Source organism: Cibotium barometz, chromosome 32, assembly GCF_041138505.1.
Source record: "Cibotium barometz isolate CiBa-2024 chromosome 32, ASM4113850v1, whole genome shotgun sequence".
Lineage (NCBI taxonomy): Eukaryota > Viridiplantae > Streptophyta > Polypodiopsida > Cyatheales > Cibotiaceae > Cibotium > Cibotium barometz.
The window spans coordinates 5518432-5541274 of record NC_141077.1 but is presented as its reverse complement, the minus strand read 5'-3'; the positions used below and the strand labels follow the sequence as shown (position 1 = coordinate 5541274).

General features: G+C 46.0%; 1 protein-coding gene across 4 annotated transcripts in view; it reads right to left on the bottom strand.

Moving 5' to 3' along the window:
• The window catches only part of LOC147619761 (ABC transporter C family member 8-like), a 128573-nt gene that overhangs the window by 39055 nt on the left and 66675 nt on the right, over positions 1-22843 (bottom strand). For 2 of the 4 annotated variants that reach the window (XR_015270075.1, XR_015270076.1), the window contains 3 exons: positions 4120-4420; positions 3976-4039; positions 3644-3883 (listed from right to left, as the gene is read on the bottom strand). Coding sequence is in view for 2 of the 4 variants with exons in the window: in XM_086825591.1 (XP_086681717.1) it covers positions 3644-3883; positions 3976-4039; positions 4120-4425 (610 nt within the window). In the remaining 2 variants the exon portion in view is untranslated. Of the gene's footprint in view, positions 1-3643; positions 3884-3975; positions 4040-4119; positions 4426-22843 lie in introns of all 4 variants that reach the window. The other 2 variants (XM_086825591.1, XM_086825593.1) reach the window with 1 other exon arrangement.

Sequence of the window (22843 nt, the reverse complement as noted above, 5' to 3'; positions counted from 1 at the left end):
ACATCTCTTCTCCTGTTAGACCATGAATAAAGAAGAGTGGATGGACTCCTCAAAATGTCATCCTCATGCCAACAATCTCTACCATGAATGGAGAGTATACACCTCTCCCAAGACGCTCTTTCAAGAGGATACCCACTCCGAGGAAAAGCCAAGGCTAGTCCTCAGAACTGGAGAGGTACCATGACAATGCGAATGTGCAACATCATCCTCAAGGGTGCAATCATCCTGTAACTGTAATGCAACATCCTCCTGTGAGGGATCCAGATCATGTGCCTGCAAGGCCTCATCCTCCAAAAAAGGATCATCCTGTGAGGCAAGAGCTGCATAGGGGTTAGGGTGCTCCACAAGGAGTGTGGGTGAAGGGGCAGGTACGGGGGTCCGAGGGTGCCTGCCATCCCTAACCACAACCCAACGCTGTGTGGTCTGCTGTGGCAAAGGAGCAGCTGGAGTCTCGGCATCTGCAGAAGGCCTCTGATGGGCAGGACGACGCCGCCTCCTAGCATGCCCCCTCGATCTGGGACAATCTCTAGCAATGTGACCCTGTCGACGACAAATCCGACACTGGTCAGGTCTGCCTGCAATCTCCATCCTCTAGCGGAAATGAGATCCGTCAGGTCTCTGAAGCATAACATGATCATTAGTAATCGATGAATCAAGAACAAGCACAAGAACCCGGGGTACACCATCAAGAGTGGCAGTAACGGCCGCAGAAGCTGAGGCGGGAGAGCTCGGGAGGATTGGTACCTCTAGAACTTGGCCAAAGGATGCTCCTATGGAAGCTAAAAGCTTCCAATAGGACCGAGGAAGAGCAGGGAACCGTAAAGAGACCGGGGTAAGGCGCTGATCCTCCACCACTGGATCAAAGCCCACCTAGTACTGAAAGAAGAAAATCTTCCTAGGACCAAGAGGAAAGGGGCTGCTAGCGAAAGCCTGAGAAGTAGCTTCTGAAGAATGAAAGTCCACCTGGAAGAAGCCTCGACCAAGTAAACCAGTATCCTGAAAGTGCACAATTAGCTCCGAAGGGAGAGCTGCTAGAAGCCAGTCATGGGCCTGTGAACGAGAAGGGTGGGAACCATAAACTCTCTCAACAAGGGTAGTCTGGACCTCAAGGTCAATGTCGTGCTGAAGAGAGGTGAGCTCGTCTTGTGAAAAATTGATGATTCTCCCGGCCAATGGGGGTGACGAAAGATTGGCTGTGGCAGAAGAAGCCATAAAGCCAATCAAAAAAAATGAGCGGCCGACTTGAATCCATGTAAAATTGCTGCTGATAGAGAGGCGGGTGCAGAAAAGGGGGGCAAAGGCAGGAGTAGAAGGGGTAGCAAAGGCAGTGGGGCAGGTGGGGGCAGCAGAGGGGCAGGCGGGGACTGCAGAGGGGGAGGCGGGGGCAGCAGAAGGGCTGGCGGGGGCTGAAGAAAGGTAGGCGAAGATAGCAGAGGGCAGGTAGGGGGCTGCAGAAGGGCTGGCGGGAGCAGCAGGAGGGAGGGGAGGGCAGGCGGGGGCAGTAGAGGGGCAGGCGGGGGCAGCAAAATCAGCAGCGCAAGCTCACCCGTCAGTTTAGATCGCTTCTTTCAATCAATTCGCTGTGGACGAGTTTCATAGAAGCATGGTTTTCACCCCCGTTATTTAGGGGGTTGTTTGAAATGGGTTTCCTTAAAGTTTCAAACGCGTTTCAAACGGGTTTCGTAAAATCAGCCCAAAGTTTCCTACAAGTTTCCTACCTTCAGGTTTTTGCATGTACAAAATTTCAAATATATACTTAAAGTTTCAAACCCGTTTCAAACGCGTTTCGTAAAATCAGCCCAAAGTTTCCTACAAGTTTCCTACAAAAACCTGAAGGTAGGAAACTTGTAGGAAACTTTGGGCTGATTTTACGATATATTTGAAATTTTGTACATGCAAAAACCTGAAGGTAGGAAACTTGTAGGAAACTTTGGGCTGATTTTACGAAACCCGTTTGAAACGCGTTTGAAACTTTAAGGAAACCCGTTTCAAACAACCCCCTGACTACTATGAGTGGGAGATGGAGCAGGAGGAGGGAAATGAGCAAGTGGAGACGCAACAGAGCCCAGAGGATGATGCCACTACCTTTCAGACTCGTCATGTAGGCATGACGCCAGTACTTCTCACGCTCCAGCCTCCGATTGAGCATTGTAGGCTCTATGATTTATCATTTAGCTATGTTTCATTGTTTTTACTTTTGAGTCTTGACTCAGCACTTTATGTGCATTGTAGACACTAGTCTTTTGTTATTTGATAGTGATCATCATTCCATGCTTATATATTGGTTTGAACTTTGTCGGTGTACTTATTAGAGCATGTTCGGTGTTTGCACCACGTATTGTACATTTAAAGTGATGCCTTGAAAGTTCAAAGTGTAAAAACATAAATGTTATTTTATTTAGTGTGCTTTGTAGTGAATAAATTGCATATTCCATATGCCATCCCCGTCCCCCCGTCCCCCCATCCCCGTTCCCCGTCCCATGTTACTATGCATCCGACATGCATAGCGTCCCAAGCAATGGGATCATCTATAAGTAATAGAAGACTAGGGTCATTCTCATCCCTCCTCCACCAATTTTTGTGGCTTGGAAGGGATTACAATCGTGGAGGTTAAGCTTGCAGTGGCGTGAACACTACTGGGATGGGTGATCTCCTTGGAAGTGGCTCCCAATTTCCAACATGATATCAGAGCTAGGGAGGGCATGTTGGGATGTTGTTAGCGGAGCTGATCGACTTGCCAATTCCACTTGATGGAGCTGAATGAAGGCCGAATGCATGTATGAGTAGATAGACAAGCTTACTGACATGCCGGGTGTAATCACGGGCCAAAAGAAGGCTGTGTGGGTAAATTCTAAGGGTATCAACCGTGACATCACTGACAGTGCAGCCCTGTATTATCAGAGCCTCTGGGTACCCTACGTCTTGGCTGCCAAGGGAGGGTGTTGGAAGGTTGTGACGTGGCCGCCTACATTCCACATGCATAGAGTTTACAAAAAAGACAAGTGGGAATTGGATTGCTATGTACACTCTAAAAGATCATCACTTGTTAGATCACCAAAAGAAGAACGTCTCCCACGTCAATACTGGATGCATTCAACAAAGAATCTTACTTTAGATATAACTGGTTTTTATTTTTATTTTTATTTTTAGTTAGCCTACTTTCTGGAATGCCACTAAGGCCATAATTTTCCGAAGGCAGACCAAAAACAAGGCTGTATGGCTTCACAATAAGAGTTGTGTGTGCCACAAAAGAGTTTGGTTGTGGCATGCATTTTTTATTTTGAATAAAGTGCAGGTTAGAGAGAATAAGAGATGAAGATGCAAGTGTTTCACACTTAGTTGAGCAGGGCAGGCTTTTCTGGCTTCATGCATGATGTAAAACAGTTTACATTTAATTTTCTTTAATTATTGGGATTGATTCTTGCAAAAAATATGAGTTGCCTGGAAAAAAAATGAAAATTTGCTACAGCCATTTACCACCAGTACCAGCCTATACTGCATCTGAATGAATTCTGTTGATTCAAATATATATTTATGGTTGCAATTCCACATTACCACATCGACGCAAAAAAGGCAGGCCTTTGAAATAAGCTAAACTAGACAGTAAGAATTAAAATATATGGGACATGCATCCAAGGTTTACCATCTTGTAGACCCACGATCATGTCGCTGTTGATTACTGTTGGAATCCTGTGAGCTACGGTCAACACTGTGCACGACGAGAACTGCTCCCTTATCACCTTCTGCAGTAACGCGTCCGTGGCAGAGTCGATTGAGGCTGTTGCTTCATCCAAAACTAGAATACGGGCTTGCTTGAGTAGCACCCTGCCAAGACAGAACAGCTGCCGCTGTCCTGCGCTCCAATTTGCACCATCATCGCTAACTGCATTTTTCCATGAATGGTGTTTCTTTAATCAATTGGATTCACAAATTAAAACCAAAGTTGTATAACTTGGTGTGAAGAAAAGTTCATACCAGGAGACTCAAGACCTAATGGCAGGGCATGGACAATGTCTCCGAGTTGGCTTTTATCAAGGGCCTAATCATCATCATCATCAGAAAAGTGAAATTTAGCACAAGGATACAGAAGTTTGCATGACAGACATTAAAGAAAATTACCTCCCAGATATCTGAATCAGAATAGTGATTCAAGGGATCAAGGTTACTTCGCACTGTGCCTCGGAAAAGGACAGGCTCTTGTGGTATTATACCCAATCGCAAACGAAGCTCTTGCACTCCTAAGGAGGTAATGTCCACACCATCAATGCAAATGCTGCCACCTGTAGGCTCAATGAGCCGGAAGAGGGCACTTATAAGAGTTGTTTTTCCACTTCCGGTGCGACCCACTATTCCAATTTTTTGACCACCTCGGAAAGTGCAAGTTATGCCTTTTAATACAAGTGGGGCATTCTCTCTGTACCTGATCTGCCACAAGACAAGCAACCAAATCCTCCATGATCATGGTTTTTCTAGAAAATCATAAACTAATTTTTATTTGTAGCATCCATGTTCAGGTTTAGCTTTTCCTCAAGCTTGTAGAGTAGACTTTACAAATGATCCATTCAAAATACTATAGACAATTATGACACAAAATAACTTGATATTTCAAAGGTCTTTTTTTCAAACCTTTGTCAAACTACACCTCTAAAGTTCAATTAGGAAGTTTTCTAGGTCCTCTCACAGCTGGAACATTACCTGAAAGCCTTGAAACAACATCAATATCATCACAGCCAGAGTAGGGGCGGTGATGGTGAAGTGCAGAAGGGAGATGGAGACTGAGGAGAATGTAGAAGACAACAAAAAGGAGAGTAGTGGGATTTTTGAATGGAGCAATCAGGTTGTGCAGTGAAGAGTTGTTGGAAGCATAATGATGTTTCCAAATAGTGGTCATGCAAGCTGTAGAGACATCTTACTGACTTGTTACATGCACATGATGCGGAAGCCTTTAATGATAGTAAAAGATGATGCTGAAACTTAGATGAGGGTTGAGAGAGTACACAAGTACACAGTATTGGGTCTGAACTAACCCTCTCACGGTCCCCCATCATCATTGGTTGGTCTATTTGCTTGATTTCTTTGGGAAACATGATTTACACATTTTCTACTTCACTACAACTAGGTTCATTTTATCTTTAGTATAAAAATAGTCACCCATCCACTTTTGCATACATTAATTTTGTCCACACACACCTCCTCCATACCCCTCCAATTTAAAATTTAAGACTCTAAATGCTAGAATTTGTAAATTGTAACCCTAAAGATGTGCTCAAATGTCCTTTTCCATTCGATTTGAGTGGCTGAATGACTATAATTGGACATCAGATGTGAAAGTTATGACATTTTAAAAAGTGATGACTAAGGTAGTTTCGTAGGCGAGATTACCTTGGAAGGCTTTCTTCAAATGGGTTTCTTTGGAGAAACCCCCCATGAAGTGGGGTTATGGGGAAGTGGGGTTATGGGAGGGTTTGTTCAAGGTCCAAGGTAGTTTCTCTGACGAAACTACCTTGGAAGGCTTCCTTCAAATGGGTTTCTTTGGATAAACTTGGGACGAGGCTGTTTTGCATAACGTGCGGATACCTGAGGCTAAGAAAAAGGGCCTAGCGCGGGAGCCCTATGAAGAGGGGTTATGAGAGGGTTTCTTCAAGTATACTCCCCTATCAAATAGGAGTTGTTAGAGGGGTTATGAGAGTATTTTCTATGAGAAACCCACTCTACATGTGGGGCTTTTCAAAAGCATTTCCATCACAGCATCCACCATGCCTAATATCATTGTCATCATTATGATGAAGTTCTCAATCTTTGTGCCAAGATTTATGGACACAATAGACACTCTCATTATAAATTCCTTATTTCTAAGGGAAACCATGTTTTCTAAGAATCCACTTTTTGCTAAGTTCTTAGAAAAATGATGCCTTTTTATTCCCCTTGCTCGTATACTCGGAAAATTTTGCTCAGAAAATGGTCATCCCCACTCTCCAGATGTGCCAAGCTGCAATGTTGCTACAAATTTCCCATCTCTGGCATGAACCTAGAATCCAATGATCAGTAGATGGGGCTTGGATTGGTACCTGAAGGGCTAGCCCTCCACCTTCCTCCTCGTAGGTCATGACAAGCTCAGCCTCAATGGCCCAAGCGATAGCGTCCCATGAATGATGCGGGTTGAGGTCTTGTCCATCATTCTGCCATGGGGTCCAATAGAAAAAGTGTGCAAAGCACAGCTCTCATCCGCGCCATAAACAACCAAGAGAATATCATGCCTAGTAAACATGCCCAGCCATTGCAAGGGGGGTCAAGTTTGCAAAGCCAAGTCAAGCCATGCCCGTGGGCGCACATCTATGTGCCCTTACCTCTCCTCAAATGGCTACAGTTGGTCATGCAAATCCATATCAAGCCATGCCTATGGGCGCACATCTACGTGCCCTTAATCTTGGCTAGGGTTGATCGTGCAAAGCCATGTCAAGCCATGCCCATGGGCGCACATCTACATGCCCTTACCTCTCCTCAAATGGACACCCTCTTTTGGCCAGCCTTGACCGGACAATGCCCATTGAACCTTTTTCGGTCTTCGCACTTGGGTGTCCATGGCTGTCCACAGCTCCATGGCCCCTATAATGCACATTGCTAGTCACCATAGGACAATATGGTTTTCACACATTTGCCCAGGATTTGGACAAAGACTCAACACAAGACTTAGCTCCCAGACACTCGACCATGGATCTAATATGTGTCCAGTTGAGCTTCTAATCATTAGATCTTGCAAAGGGGGTTACATTGACCTTGTGCCACGGGCACGACATGACTTAACCTAGATGGTGCCTAGTAACAAGTCCCTCGACTACATGCTGTTAGCCAATCAGAAAAGGTGTCCCAAGTGTACTAAGTAGAATGTTCATGTGGTACCCTAGTAGTACATGTGTGCACCTGACGCTGGCAACTCAGGGAACAAGTCTGAAATGATGTACCCCCTTTTGAGGAGTTCTGTAAAAAAGTTTGCCATCCTGCTTGTGTTGCATGCAAAACAAATTTTTTTTTTTTGGAAGAGATTGCAGACCTGACTCATAAGATGAGATCTCATATGTTATGGGATTAACAAACCCCCAAAATTGTAAATACTAACTCTGGTGGATATTAAGATAGGTGATCACTGAAAACTTGAGGTTGAAAGAGACCTGGGACGTTTTTTTTGTATGCTTAACCCTCCACTCTAAACTTATCAAACCAAAACAGAGGTCTGTATTCCTTTAGCAACTTATTAAACCAATGAGCTAACCTTGAGGCAACAAATAACCCAGGTTTTCAGCCTGTTATCATCAGCCATTGACTCTTGACTTTAAAATTAGACTGGGAAGGTTTCTGGCCTTATCATTCTCAATCATTCTCATAGCCAAATCAGGGATTTGTTTCTTACTTATTTCTTATGAAGGAATATCTCTATGCTAGAAAGATGTTACCGAGGTTTCTTCCAAACTGACACTCCGATGTATGTCACACCGACAGTCTCTTGCAGCCCTGTGTGTGTGGGGATGAAGATTGCTTTCTTTATATATACTGTCATGACTTCAGTTCCACCAAAAAAGATGAACTTAGCTTTCCAGTCACCCTCTGTTTTTTTGTGCTAACCAAGATATTATTTGCCTGTCCTTTTTGCGTGGAGGCAGCACACATACAGAAACTTTCCGAGTTGCCGATGCACCCTGGTCAGCTGTGAAGCAGTGATGCTGACGACAATGGAGTATCTCGTGTTAACCACTCAATAATCTTTTTGTATGGCATTCAGATTATTTGTATGGCATTCGTTGCTCAGCTTGTAACGTCACTCTTTTATCTTTTGTAAAGATGGCGCTACATGTTTGTATGCAGCCAAACTATGAGCGTAACGGGAAGTCATTATATAACATTAGAAGCGGTTAGGTCTAGTTGGGCCAAGGACTCTTTTTAAGCCTTGGCTTTGCAAACAGTAATTAAAAACACGATCTTTCATATCAAATCAAGCTTGTGAGAACTCTTCCCGTCTTTACTCTCTTGCTTGCTTGAATCTATGCATGCACGTGCTTAGTTGGAAGTGTGAATGTAGGTGAGTGTGGGATGCTACTAGTGTCCTCTTGGATCTTTCTTTCCTCTTGAGGAGCATAGGTTACAAAAGTTTATTTGCATCCAACCATGTGGTTTGTGATCCCTCTAGCTCTTCCATCAAGCTTGGAGCTTTCTACTGTGACAATGGAGAGACAGCAATGAAGAGAGGCTAGTACCCATCAACATAGGAGTTTTCAACATTGCAACTCTTTGATGAGGTCGACACAACACATGTTAAAGGTAAAGTGAAGTGCTAAAACCAATAACATCTTTAGTGCCTATTTCAAGTTTGTGGTTTTACCCAAATGCTTGGTGTAGAATAGTGATTGTACTGTGAAATACACTCGGTTTTGGAGTATCTTTTGTGTGATGTTTGATGTGTAAAAATTGATAAATCGGAAGATAACATTAGAATAGAGCATATCACCCATGCCCGATTGTATTACATTATACGACCAGACCCTTAAGCTCACGTATGTTAGTGAACTAACTCTGGACGCAACCTTAACTTTTTTATGGACCCATCTGTTTGCTCATGAGTTGGCTTGGAGCTGTGATATTAAAAGTTGCAAATTGTGACTATATTTGCTTCCATGATCTTGATTTTGCTCATGAACACGATTGAACTCGCTCTTGGACGTGAGTAAAGCAATCTTGCTCACGGATGTCAAAAAAATTATGCACTGACATGATCTTACATTCACAGTGTACGACCCAATCACGTAGTATGATCATATCACAAACCAAGATCTTAATTACAATCACGTCTACGACAAAATGTTCTCACGTATTCTGAACAAAGAGACCTCAAAATCATTTGGGTTTACACCCTTTCACATCAATCTTAGACTTTAGACTGATACATTTGTATAAATCAATCCTAGGCAAAGTTTACACACACATTTATCACATTACTCCCTTAATGAAAACTTTCCTAGCATGTGTCTACACTCCTATTATGAAGTGGTCTACACCTAGTTTGCAAAAAACTCACCCTCGTGGAAACTATGGCTTTCTAGTTTGTGTCAACACTTCCACACACTTTTGAAATTGGTACACCAAGTTCTTGCACTTAACTAGCCCTAGTGGATTCCAAGACCAATTCCATCCTTTGAAGATGTCCTCATCTCTTTCTTTGGAAGAGCCTTCATCTCCTCGTTTGAGGAGTCTTCATGTCACACCTCGTTAAAGGAGGATGACATTCCCCTCGTTGCACCTTTGGTGTTTTGTCCTTCTTTGACTTCATCTTTGCCCTCATCTTTGCCTTCAACCATTGATCGATCCTTCAGAACCTCTTTGAGATCCCCCTCATGGAACTTTGCTTCGGCTTTATTATGGTGATAATTCACAACTTTGTCTCTTGTCCTGATTGCTGATGTTGATGCAATGGGTTTGTAGTTGCGGTAAGAGAATCCATGCTCTCATTTGCTTTGGCCACTTGCATGTGAACAAGCCCTAACTTTGAATCAAGGCTTATTAAACCTTACAGAATTAAGGTTTATTTTTTTCAAGTAAATCCTTCATTTTTTCGGCTTCGATTTGGACTGGTAAAGTTACGATGATGTCTTGTGCTTTTTGCACTTCGTTGTAGAGGATGGCACATATATGTTGCTGCAACATGGCTCATAGGCAGCATGAGGTTTTAGCTTTCGCCACTAATTGCGCTACTTTGATGGTGCTCCTGGGCTTTGATGCTTCAGGTTTAGGCAGCAATGTTATAAGATCCTTCTTCTTATGCCATAATTTTAAATGAGATATTATTTCTAAGGGTGCAAATTCTAGTGAGAGAATGTGTTTTTGTAAAGAAGATGTGCATTTAATGAGATAAATTTAGAAGTTTGGGAAAAATAGCATTTAAGTTAACTGGGTAAGTTGGCATGTGCACAAATTTAATAGGGACTTTCCAATGTGCACATGTGCACACACTAGAGTTAGAAAGAGAAAGATAATATTGAATTTTTTTATGAAAAAAATAAATGAGTCATTTCGAAGAAAATTAAATAATAATAACAATTCATATGCAAATAAAATATGCTAGGACGGGGAAAAATTGTAAATAGAGAAGAGTACACATTTTAATTGAACTAAGGTTGAATGGGTAAAAAGATAAAGTCTAAGGTTGGATGGTAAAATATAAAACCTTAGAACTAATTTTTAGGATCTAAAATCATAGTCACAAGGGAACGGGAACGTTTTGGGGAACGGATGACTGTTTGGAACGGGAACGAAAAGCTTGAATAAAAGGGAACGGAATCGGGAACGCCACATCATTGCATAAATGTGTTTATAAATTTACTTTATATATCTGTAAATGCTTTGGAAAGAGGCATAGTAAAGAAAGAACCTCAAACCATCTCAGTAGTGGCCATGATAATGCATAGATGTGTTCTACATGATACATAGTTCACTTATATTTCTTACATGGTCTGCGGTGCCATTTTGGAACGGGAACGGGAACGGCTATCTCTATGGAACGCGTTCCCCCGTTCCAAGAGCTTGGAACGACGTTCCCTTGTGACTATGTCTAAAATAAATATTAAATCAAGAGAAAAGCATGGAGACTACAGATAACTCCGGCCATGCAAAAATGAGGGAGTTAACTTGATGTAAGAGTTAGATGCATGTAGATGCACTCGTATGTACCAATGGGGTGTACCCGAGTTTAGGATAGGATTTTGGATTACTATGTGGGAGATTAAATGTAATTACACATTAATTAGACATACCCCATGTGTAGCGAGAGGAAATGTAATAAATAGTATACAAGAGAAAGAGTAGTAGAGAGATGAGGTGATAAACTAAACTTATTAGTACTTAAGATTGCTAGGTTTGAAATTTAGATTCTCTTTTAGGAAAAAATTCAAAGATAGGTTATAATTCTAGAGAGAGAATACTCAAAAAGTGATGTAGAAAGAGAAATTATTTGTATGCATTAGATGTGCATGGGTGAATTAGGGTTACTGCTAGTCTTAAAACTTAGGATTAATTTCAAAAGAATAAAGATAAATTTATGAAAAGTAAAATATATTTTTAGTCAATTAGGTTTAATTTGGATAAACCAGTACAAGGAACCTTAACTTTTTAGAGAGAGAAAATCTTATTTACTCCAAAAAATTAACGACATTAGAAGCACATTATCTACCTCAAGATGTGCAAAGCCATACCCTAATTTTTGAAAAAGCAACAATAGAAATAAGACTCATGTGAAACCAATTTAGCATTACTTGTTAAGCTTTTAGCTTAATTAAACATGATTAAAATATCTTAATACTTAAATAGTTGAGTAAACATGAGGCAAAGAGTGGAATGGTGTGTTGTTTGCATTGAGACATGAGGCCTTGTTAAATAAGGCCTAAAGAGGTACAAATGCACATCCTTGTTGAAAGGGTGTGACTCTTGGATGAATAGTTATGTCCTTTGGACATAGAGATGTGTCCTTTGGTGATGACCCATGTGACAGGTTGTGACCCTTCATTGGTGTCCCTTCAATGATTAAGAGTAATTAAGGATAATTAAGGGTAATGAAGAGAGATTAAGTCACAATCGTAACATTCCCTCCCACTTAAAATAAGACTCCGGCTAAATAATAGACTTCTACTGAAGATCTTCGTCATTAGGCCATTTATGCTTGCGGTGAAACTTGCACTGAGAAATATTGAAGATTTTTCCTCTATTGTCTTGCTGTCGTGCTTTAAATGCTAGATCCCAAGTTGTAGCATCATTCTTTAATACCTTCTTCTTTTGTCTGCTTCCAAATGTTGGGCTTGAAGTTGACTTAGCTATATTGCAATGTAGAAGAATCTGAATGTTCAACCATGAATTCTCTCAAAGATACTTACTAGGCTGGGGACAAAGTCACAGGAGATTTCTTCAAGATAGCCAGCCCCCACAGGAGGAGAGATGGTATTCGCACGCTACGTGGCTAGGATGGAGCTATTGTTTCTGACCCCCAACACCCCCCCCCCCCCCCATGCCAAGGCCATTGCCACTAATTTCTTCCATTCTCTTCTTATAGGTGCCCCATTATCCCCACCACAGGTGATGGATGCGCGAGAGGGTCTGGCGACACACGAGAGGTTGCTTGGTCCTTCTTACTGACTCCATTCACAACTGAGGAGTTGGCAGAGGCGATTAAGGCATTACCTAGGGGCAAATGCCCGCGGGCGGACGGGCTTCCAATCTCTCTTTCTTTCTTGGACACTGGGACCTCATGGAAGGCATCCTTCGTGCTGCCTTAAATGAGATTTTATGCTCAGAAGTGCCATGCCAAAGAGACTCTCAGAGGGCTTGATTCACTTGATTCCCAAGGAGGGTGGTGATAGATTGGAGATCCGACAGTGGAGACCCATCACTCTTCTAGGGACCACCTATAAGATCTTGGCCAAGGCCATCAGCAAGAGACTTCAGCCCTTTCTCCTAGACCTGATTCATGACACTCAGACTGGCTTTGTTCAAGATCGGAGCATTCTAGACAACATTTTCACCTTCTGGGAGGCGACAGCTTCGGTTAGGATGCGACAGCAAGACCTCATAGTGCTACTCCTAGACTTTGAGAAAGCTTATGATAGGGTGGATTGGAGCTTTCTGGAGGGCACGATGAGCCGAATGGGATTCCCCATGGAGTGGATTCGGGGAGTCTCAAGACTTTACTTAGCATCACACAGCCAAGTTCTCATTCAAGGAGCCCGTGGCGACAGATTCCCCCTCCCGCTCGGTTCGGCAAGGCTGTCCTTTGGCACCTTACCTCTTCCTATTCGTCGCCGAGGCCAAGAGTAGTTTCCTCTCAGCCCAGGAGACCGAGCTTCAAGGATTGTGTCTTCCCCTCCGCATGCATGAGCTGCTTGACTTAGAGTTTGCAGATGACATAGAAACCTTCCTTTCTGGAGATGTGGGGAATCTCCAGAGGTTCATGGAGGCGATCGAGATTTTCTATCGTGCATTACGAGCACACATTGACTAGCACAAGTTGTGTGGTTTTTGGGTAGGCTCAGCACCCGCCCCCACTTGGCGCCAAGTTGAGGCTTTTCAGTGGATCCCGAGGGGCACTCCAGTTCGCTATCTTGGTTGCCAAGTTGGCATTGATATCTCTCCTGGGCATCAGCTCGCCCCGCTCCTTTTGAGTATTCGGAAGGAGCTTTTATACTAGAGTTCTGCAAGGCTCTCCCTAGCCGGTAGAGTAGTGGTGGCAAACCAGGTACTTCTTGCCACCATGCGGTACATCACGTCGTACTGGGCCTTCTCTCAGGCTTGTATTGGCCAAGTACAACGATTGATCCCGAACAACTTATGGGCCGGCAGTGACGAGAGGCCAACCAGGGCCAAGGTGGCATGGAGAGTGATCATTCAGCCACATCATAGAGGGGGGTAGGCCTCATGGACCCTACTATTTAGAGCCGTACCTTGCTGGGCAAGCTGATGGTTAGAGCACTCCTCCTTGGTGGTGAGCCCTGGAAGGATTTTCTATTGGCCCGGATTTCAGCAAGCACCTCGAGTCTTGGGGGCCCTTGGCCATAGAGTACCAGATGGATTTTCACAGAGATGCGGGCCCATGGTTTTAGTCCAGCTTTTGAGGACACATTTGCAACCACCTTACTTCGAGCTTGAGATCATCTCAGGCCGGCCATTAGACATATCGCTCTGGCAGCCTCAAAGGAGTGGCTTCGACAGCCTTTGGTCTGGAACCTTGATCCATTTACCCAGTGGCCACATGTGTCAGAATATGCAGCGGAGATGATGACCAAATCTGGGAACACAAGAGCAAAAGCAAAAACGTAGGCAGAAAAACAGCACAAGAGAGAGACAGATGTAGGCGTGTAACTCTGCTCTATATACACAAGAAGATCCCGAGATATGATACAAATGAGGTATGGGGGCTGAGGACCTATATATACTCCCCTAGAGGGCAGTCGGCCAGCATCAGGAAAGCCCATGGCTGAGAAAAATGTCCACGACTGCTGAAAATAGCAGTCGGCCAGCTACAGATGCCTCCACCTAGTCAGAACAAGTCCGAGTCACTCCAACCGTGGAGTCGGACTCCATCCAACAATCCCCCTCATGTGTACAAGAGTCCATGATCCTTCGCATGCCGCAGAAACCACAAGAAACGCGATCCTGCCTCACAAAGAGACATCTGCAACCAAGAGCTCAACTGCCTCATCAGGAAGCTCCCGTCCAATCCGGTGTCCATCAACCAGATCAATGAACCATACAGCTTCTGAGTCACAGAGACATCACACTGCTGGAAACCTGATGAAACCTGTCAACCACCCCCTCTGAATCCGAAACCACAAAGCCTGGAGAAACCACCTCCTTCTGCAAGTAATCACCTGTCACCTGCCTGGCTTTCCGAAAGGTCTCCGTGGAAAGAACATCCTCAACAACTGGAGGTTCTATGTCCCGAACACGACGAGACATCAGAGCATAAGTGACATGTTCAGCTTCCTGTGACTCACGAACACAAGAACTACCAACCTCAGTACTGGAAAGTTCCTGCCAACTGCTGCCATCTACTGGCAAGCTATCCACCATCTGGTCTCAGAAAGCCCGCACCTGCAGCGTATCCACACCTGAGTAGCTATTACCACATTGCCACTCATCACAATCTTGAGGACCTGGGAGAGAGAGTGCTGAAAGCCTGTAGACTCCATTCTCCACTCCACCTTCCCAAACCACTTGGCCTGTTGCTTTGTCCCGGAGAGCAACAAAATGCTCATCAAACTCCACCCGTACGCCAGTCTTGCAAACCTGGCACTGACAACAGATGAAAACCAAGTGCCGGAACATACAACACCTGGGAGGAATGCTTCCCCCCTCTGCCATCGGGAACTATCTCCATCCTGCCCTCACTGTGAACTGGGATAGTGGACGTATCCCCAGTAAGAATCTGACCAGAACACCTGCAGAGATCCTGTAAACCGGAACGGGAAGGAGTCATGTGCCTGGAAGCACCACTATCGAGAATCCACTCCCGAGTATCCGTTGCGGAGAGTCCTCCAATCTCCTCCCGAGTATCCGTTGCGGAGAGTCCTCCAATCTCCTCCCTGCCTGAAGAAAATGAAGCATCGGTGTCCATCACCTCCAGGTGCACAAAAGCCGGAGTCTTCGTGATTGCTGAGGAGTCTTCACCCTTCTCGGTCTTCCGCTTGGGACACTGCCTCCAGTAGTGGCCTTTCTCGCCACAATCATTACAGGTCCTCTCTGCCTTCAGCTTCTCGCGGTCAGCGTCGGACTTCTTCTCAGAAGACTTCTCCGATGAAGCCTTCCCTTTGCCCGAATTACGGCCTTTCGACTGTTGGCCAGTAAAGGCCTCCGAACCTCCACCCTGAGGAGGGTTCGTGAATCGTTCCTCCTGGTCCAGGACCATGGGCACAAGCTCCTCCCACGTGATGGTGCTGAGCCTGCCACTGGTAATCAACGACGAGTAAAATGCTGAGTACGAAGAGGGCAAATGTGACAGCAACGTTATGGCCATGTCCTCTGACGATATCTCCTTCCCAGCTTGAAGAACTTCCTGCTGAAGAGCCTGCAGCTTGTTAATATGCTCCCGCATCGTCGACGACTTTGCAGGGCTCATAACCCGCATCTGTACTTCCAAGGAAATCCTCTTCATGGGCGATACCCTGTTGTAAAGTGAGGCCAAATGCTGCCATATACCTCTGGCTAGCGTCATGTGCTTTACATGATTAATTACCTGTGATGTGCAGTTGAGGAAAATAAACGAACGGACCCTGGCGTTGACGCGATCCCACATCTGCGTCTGGGCCTCCCGGTCCTTTCGGGTTGACGGTAACTCCCCTTCCTCTACTTCCGGCCGTGGAACACCAACAATGACGAAATCGGCGTATTCGAAGGACTCCAGAACGGATTCCATCATCACCTTCCATATGCCGTAGTTGCTCCCGTCCAACTGACGGTCCACCGGGAACGTGGGGAGTGTCGGGATCTTCACATGTCTCTCGGCCATCTCAAACAAATCTGCCATAGCGGGAATGTACTCTGAAAAGGGTGGGTGGGTTGGAACAAAGAAGAACTAATACCTGCAAGTGGCTGTCTAGCAAATCAGCCCGCCTTCCTCTTGCTTCTCCTCTTCCCGATCAGCCCAAAACAGTCCACCAATCAGCCACAAAAACAGTCCCCCTCTTGCTCACACAAATCCCAAGACCTATCTAGAGCCTAGGGCTCTGATACCATGTCAGAATATGCAGCGGAGATGATGACCAAATCTGGGAACACAAGAGCAAAAGCAAAAACGCAGGCAGAAAAACAGCACAAGAGAGAGACAGATGTAGGCGTGTAACTCTGCTCTATATACACAAGAAGATCCCGAGATATGATACAAATGAGGTATGGGGGCTGAGGACCTATATATACTCCCCTAGAGGGCAGTCGGCCAGCATCAGGAAAGCCCACGATTGAGAAAAATGTCCACGACTGCTGAAAATAGCAGTCGGCCAGCTACAGATGCCTCCGCCTAGTCAGAACAAGTTGGCCAGCACTCTGACAGCCCACGACTGATGTAGATCCAGTCGGCCAGCTTCAGAGTGCTCCTGGCATCACCTGGCAGCCCTCCCAAGCCTCAGAAAAAATGGGAAAAAATAGGGGAAAAATACGGAGTGTGGGGAAAAATGGGAAAACACCTCATAAGGGCGGGCACACCCACAACAAAGGCCCTGGTGTATGAATCTAGACAGGAGATGACTTCTAACAACATGTTGGGGGCCCGACCGCATGTATCATGGGGCGCCTTGAGCATGGGACCACCCAGGTCTCTTGGAGATTGGATTGCACACAGACAGTTACCCCCGGAGGTGCAGGAGAGAAGCTTGACAGGGATCTGCAGTAGAGACAGGCTCAGCATTGATATCGACTCAGGTATCCCTTAGGAGTGGCTGACTCCTATCCCAAACCCGACCCCCCCCAGTGTGGCTAGGTGTGTTTACTAGACATGATATTCTAGTGGCAGTCCACGAAGCAAATGAGGACAGTGGTCTACTCATTTTTCTATTGGCTCCCATGGCAGACTAGAGAGATCCGAGCTCCCCTTAGAGGACTTCAGTGGGGGCTGCACCTTGCAAAGGGTGTTGTAATATGCGGAAGCTTCAGAGAAGGATCGGTACTTCAAAACTCTGAAATCATCACTCTTTTCGCGATGGAATTAACGCACAAACTGAAAGGAGATGTGGTGTATTTGCTTTATTAGAATGATGTAAATCTAAAAACAAATACAGAAAACTTGACCTTTTCTTGGCTGGAAAATCCTGCCCTTGACCTGAATCTTTCACCCCTTTGCGTCAGCAAGCCCTTGGCCGTCTTGGCCCCTTGGTTTGCTTGAGCACTTGGTGAAAAATGAGATGAATGATGGGATTATGGCTCTCTTCTATTTATACTACCCTTCAGGGGCAGTCGGCTAGCATAAGGGCAGGCGGCAAGCATCAGATATGTCCCACGATTGGATATTCAGCATTTAATGCTGAAAAATCTCATTAAATGCTGGAAAAATCCCCATAAATCCTGCGCATCACTTCCTGGCTGGCTGGTCATCAGGCGCCTGCTTCTTAAGGGCTGGGCACATCTTTTGCCCACAATCCCAAAGCTGGGCAGCCTGTATGGGCTGCCCCATACATGCCCTACAGCCATTTAAAGGCTATATGCTCCTGAAAATAGCCTTATCTTTGCCCTAGGGCTGTCCCACAGCCCTTCCATGGCTGGTGGGTCCAGCCTGGGCCTTCCTGGCCCTCATTGGGATGGTTTCACACCATTCCCATGCCCATACTAAGCTCCGGGGTAGCCCTATGGGCTGGTCCCTTGTCCTAAACATAATCTACTCACAGTGATCTGGCATCCGGTACCATACCAAATACACAGAACCACTGACATCATTCTAGAGGGAGACTCACAGCGCGGACTGGCACTGTTTCATGTGTAGGATAGTGCACACCTGACCTCGGACTCATGTGCAGGACAATGCACACCTGACCTCGGACGACTGAGATGGATCCCTAGCTGACTCGTCTCGGACTGGGCTCACATGGGACCAGTTCACCATCCCAGGTCCTGCACCTTCTATACAGAAATGTCTACGTGGCATCCAAGTGCGAGATGCACGTGACATCCCCTTCTGCTTAACTTGACGGAAGCTGCATAGCCTCCAAATAATCCGTCAATAATGCCGGATAGTCTTCAAAGAACTCTTTGTCGAGCCATACCGCTTTATGAGTTCCTCGGTCCTGAAACTTCGTGAGGAATTGTCGTAATCTTCGGCCTGAGCCATGCTTGAAACCATGCTCATAGCCTCCGCAAAGAAGAGAAAAAGAAAAGGGGCGAGGAGACACCCCTGACACACTGATCTGGTCAGCTCAAAACTAACCTATCAACAATAGTTAAGCACTGCGTATTACGCTTACTCGGACTGGGAGGCAAATTTGTGACAAAGTCCATCGAAATGTCCTAGAAAGGACCCTCAGGAATTAGCAAAGGCTGTAACAACCCTATCTACTTTCCACGAGGAGCTTTCACCTTTGACAAATGTCACAGCGTTGTACATATGTAAACACATCACGCCTCATCTTTGGCCAATAGTATTGCCGTTCTAATTTCTCCAGAGTCGAATTCATGCCCCTATGACCACCTGTAATGGCGTCATGGGTACCATGGAGAAGAGCTGCCCGAAATGACTTCATGACACATAGTCGGCCTTTGTGGAAAAGCCAACCATCGCATATCAGAAAATGGCATGGTCCTGTGGCATCCAATGTCTGTTCCCACTGAGTACCGAATTTCTCAGAATCCGCGTATGTGTGCTTCATGTCTTCTAGTCCTGTACCAACAAGGTCAAGTCTAGTGGTCTGAATCGCAGATACTTGTCCCTTCCTGCTCAAAGCATCGGCCATTGGATTGGCCTTTCCTGGAAGGTACTCAATCATACCACCGAACTGTTGGAATATCTGACTCCAGCGGTGTTGTCGATCACTCCACTGTGCACTTGGCATCGTCTGAATCCAGCGCAATGCCTGATGGTTAGTGCGAACCCTCAAAGTCACGGCCATACAGGAAATGTTTCCAATGTTTCAAGGCCTGTATAACTGCTAGGAGTTCACGATCATAGACTGAGTAGTTCTTTTCGGCGGCAGTAACTTATGAGACATATAAGCTACTGGATGACCATTCTGTTGCAATACACCTCCAATTGCGATGTTACTCGCATCGGTGATCACTTGAAATGGTTCGCCCCACGAGGCAAGGGCTAAACAAGGCGCTTCTAACAAAGCCACCTTGATGTTCTGGAATGCCTCCAACGCTCGTGGAGTCATTCGATTATTGCCTTCTTGTTTTCACTTCCTTTAGCAGATCGGTGAGGTTTGCCGAGAGATCAGAAAACTTGTCAATGTGGGTGAAATATGCCTGGCATATACCCACAAATGATCTAATGTCATAAGCTGTCTGTGGTACTTCCCAGTTAACAATCTCGGCCACCTTAGCCGGATCAAGTCGAATGCCTTCAGCACTAATTATATATTCCAAGTAATGTACCTGGAACAGATAAAATTCTGACTTCTTTTCATTGACATAGAGCTCGTTGCTTTCTAGCAACTTAAGGACTTTCTTGGATCTCCACATCAATGTCATGCTGCTCAACTGTAGCTGAAAATATGAGTATGTCGTCCAGAAATATGAACACACTCTTCAATCAACTCCCGGAAAATACGCATCATCATGCGGTTAAATGTAACTGCGGCGTTCGTCAAACCAAATGGCATGACCACAAATTCATAGTGGGCCTGTTCTGTACGGAAGGCTGTCTTGGGGATGTCCCCCTCAACAATCCATACCTGGTGGTACCCACTCTTTAAATCCAGTTTGGAGAACACCTTAGCTCCATTCAGCCTCTCGAGAATATAGTCAATTCGAGGCATCGGGAATCTGCTCTTGATAGTCAGCTTGTTGAGTGCACGATAATCGACACACAACCGAGAAGACCCATCTTTCTTCTTGACAAACAATATCGGTGCTGCAAATGGCGACACGCTGGGGCGGATGAAGCCAGCTTGCAACAATTCTTGGAGTTGGCAGTCCAACTCCGGTTCCATTGCCTTAGAAAGGCGATACGGAAACTTGCTCGGGGGTTCCGAGCCTAGGAGGAGGTCAATCCTGTGATCCTCCGGTCTGGACGGGGGGAGCTGGGGAGGGAGACTATCCTGAAGAAAAATCTTCTGGAACTTTTCATGGAGAACCGAGTACTTCTCGGAAGCACTGGCCACCGTCTGGGGCTGTCTGGATGTAAATCATCGCACACTGTGCACCTTTCCTGACTGCTCGCTTAGCCTGCAAGTGGCTTATGAGCGGAAAGTTTGGAATACCTTGCTCACACTTAATGGTCACCGGGGTGTTTGACACATTCCGATCGATCTGGAACGTGTGCTTGTCCCACTTGACATCAGGAAGAAACTTGTGAAACCACTGGATACCCAAAATTATGTCTGCTCCTACAAGAGGGGCAACCATAAAGTCACGCACAAACTCTATGCCCTGAATCACTAACTTAGCACCTAGAGCTTCATACTTGACGCTCGTTGTCATACCTGTGCTAAAACCCTCAACCTGTTTGTCCACCGGAGTCAGCTCGAAACGGGCACGCCTAGCGGTCTGTTCTGTGACCACATCCTCCGTGCTGCCGTTGTCAAACAAGACAACGACTCTCTGGCCACCTATGTAGCCAAAGGACTTGAGCAATTCGTTGCGCTCATACTCCTAGTCATGGGCGCCCTTCTGCTTATCTTCGAGCTCCCGGCTAATAATTGCTCCAACTAAAGCACCGGGGATGAAGAACTAGGGGTAGCCATTGGGGTCTGTGTGGGAGTTGAGCTCACCACGTAAAGCTATGGAGGCGGCGGTGGCCTTTGGAGGCTTCTTTGGGCAATCCCGAGAAGTATGTTCTTTTGTGTGACAAAAGAAACATCTACCCTCCTTGTACTTGCGCAGGATTTATGGAGATTTTTCCAGCATTTAATGAGATTTTTCAGCATTAAATGCTGAATATCCAATCATGGGACATATCTGATGCTGGCCGCCTGCCCTTATGCTAGCCGACTGCCCCTGAAGGGTAGTATAAATAGAAGAGAGCCATAATCCCATCATTCATCTCATTTTTCACCAAGTGCTCAAGCAAACCAAGGGGCCAAGACAGCCAAGGGCTTGCTGACGCAAAGGGGTGAAAGATTCAGGTCAAGGGCAGGATTTTCCAGCCAAGAAAAGGTCAAGTTTTCTGTATTTGTTTTTAGAGACATGTTCCAGCAGATGATGCGAGCAATGGCAGACCAGACAGCCAAGTTGGATGAGCAGAAGGCGCGGATCTTGGCTCTGGAGGAGCGTTCTCGCTCTCCAACGTCGCGTTTTCCATCTCCTCCTCCCTCTCCTTCCGTATCCCAGATACCAGATCCTCGTCACAAGGACCCTCTCGTGGGGTCACGGGCGCAGCCAAGCTCCTTGCTTGAGTTGCAGATGCGTGCATTGGAGATTCGACAACGAGAAGACGACGCCATGCGACGCGTGGAACACGAGCGTCACCTCAAAGCTTTGGACGCCAGATTGACACCGGCGGCACCCTCGAATTATTTTCCCTGAGAAAATGAATTTCAGTAAGTATAATGGTAAACTCGATCCCACAACTCTTTATTCATGGTTACATCAATTTGAAGCTTACTTTGCCGCAGTTAGGAAAACAGATACTGACAAAGTGATCTTAGCCTGTTGGTACTTGAAAGGTGAGGCCATTCCTTGGTGGACTCAGCGGGCTCATGCCCACACTAGAGCAGGTATGGCAGCTTATGGGTGGGACGAATTCGTCCGCGACGTTAAGCAGCGGTTTCTACCGCCCCACTACCTTGAGCGACTCGAAGACGAGTTCAGGGGAGCACGTCAAAACGCACAACCAGTCCTTCAGTTTGGCAATAAAATTTCGACCTTGTGTCTGCAATTAGGCTTATCTGATACGGACAAGAAAGGGGAGTTTTTGTATGGCCTAGACACGCAAATCCAATGGGAGGTGCGTATGTTTAGGCCAGCCACCTTTGAGGACGCACTCTCGCTTGCGCAGAGTGCAGAAATGAAACACAATGGTGGCAAGCCCAAGACTTCCCAGCCGGCTTGTCCAAATGCCAGAACCAGACGGGGTCTTTCCCAGGACAGAGCCCGGGAGCCTCTGGCTCCAAGAACTCGAACAATGCGTCTAAGCTTACTCCAGACCAAAAAGCGGAGGCAGGCAAGACAGGTGGCAAGTTGAGTGCTGAGGAGCTTTCTCTCACTTCCTGGCTGGCTGGTCATCAGCAGGCGCCTGCTTCTTAAGGGCTGGGCACATCTTTTGCCCACAATCCCAAAGTTGGGCAGCCTGTATGGGCTGCCCCATACGTGCCCTACAGCCATTTAAAGGCTGTATGCTCCTGAAAATAGCCTTATCTTTGCCCTAGGGCTGTCCCACAGCCCTTCCATGGCTGGTGGGTCCAACCTGGGCCTTCCTGGCCCTCATGGGGATGGTTTCACACCATTCCCATGCCCATACTAAGCTCCGGGGTAGCCCTATGGGCTGGTCCCTTGTCCTAAACATAATCTACTCAGTGATCTGGCATCCGGTACCATACGAAATACACAGAACCACTAACATCATTCTAGAGGGAGACTCACAGTACGGACTGGCACTGTTTCATGTGCAGGACAGTGCACACCTGACCTCGGACTCGTGCGCAGGACAATGCACACCTGACCTCGGACGACTGAG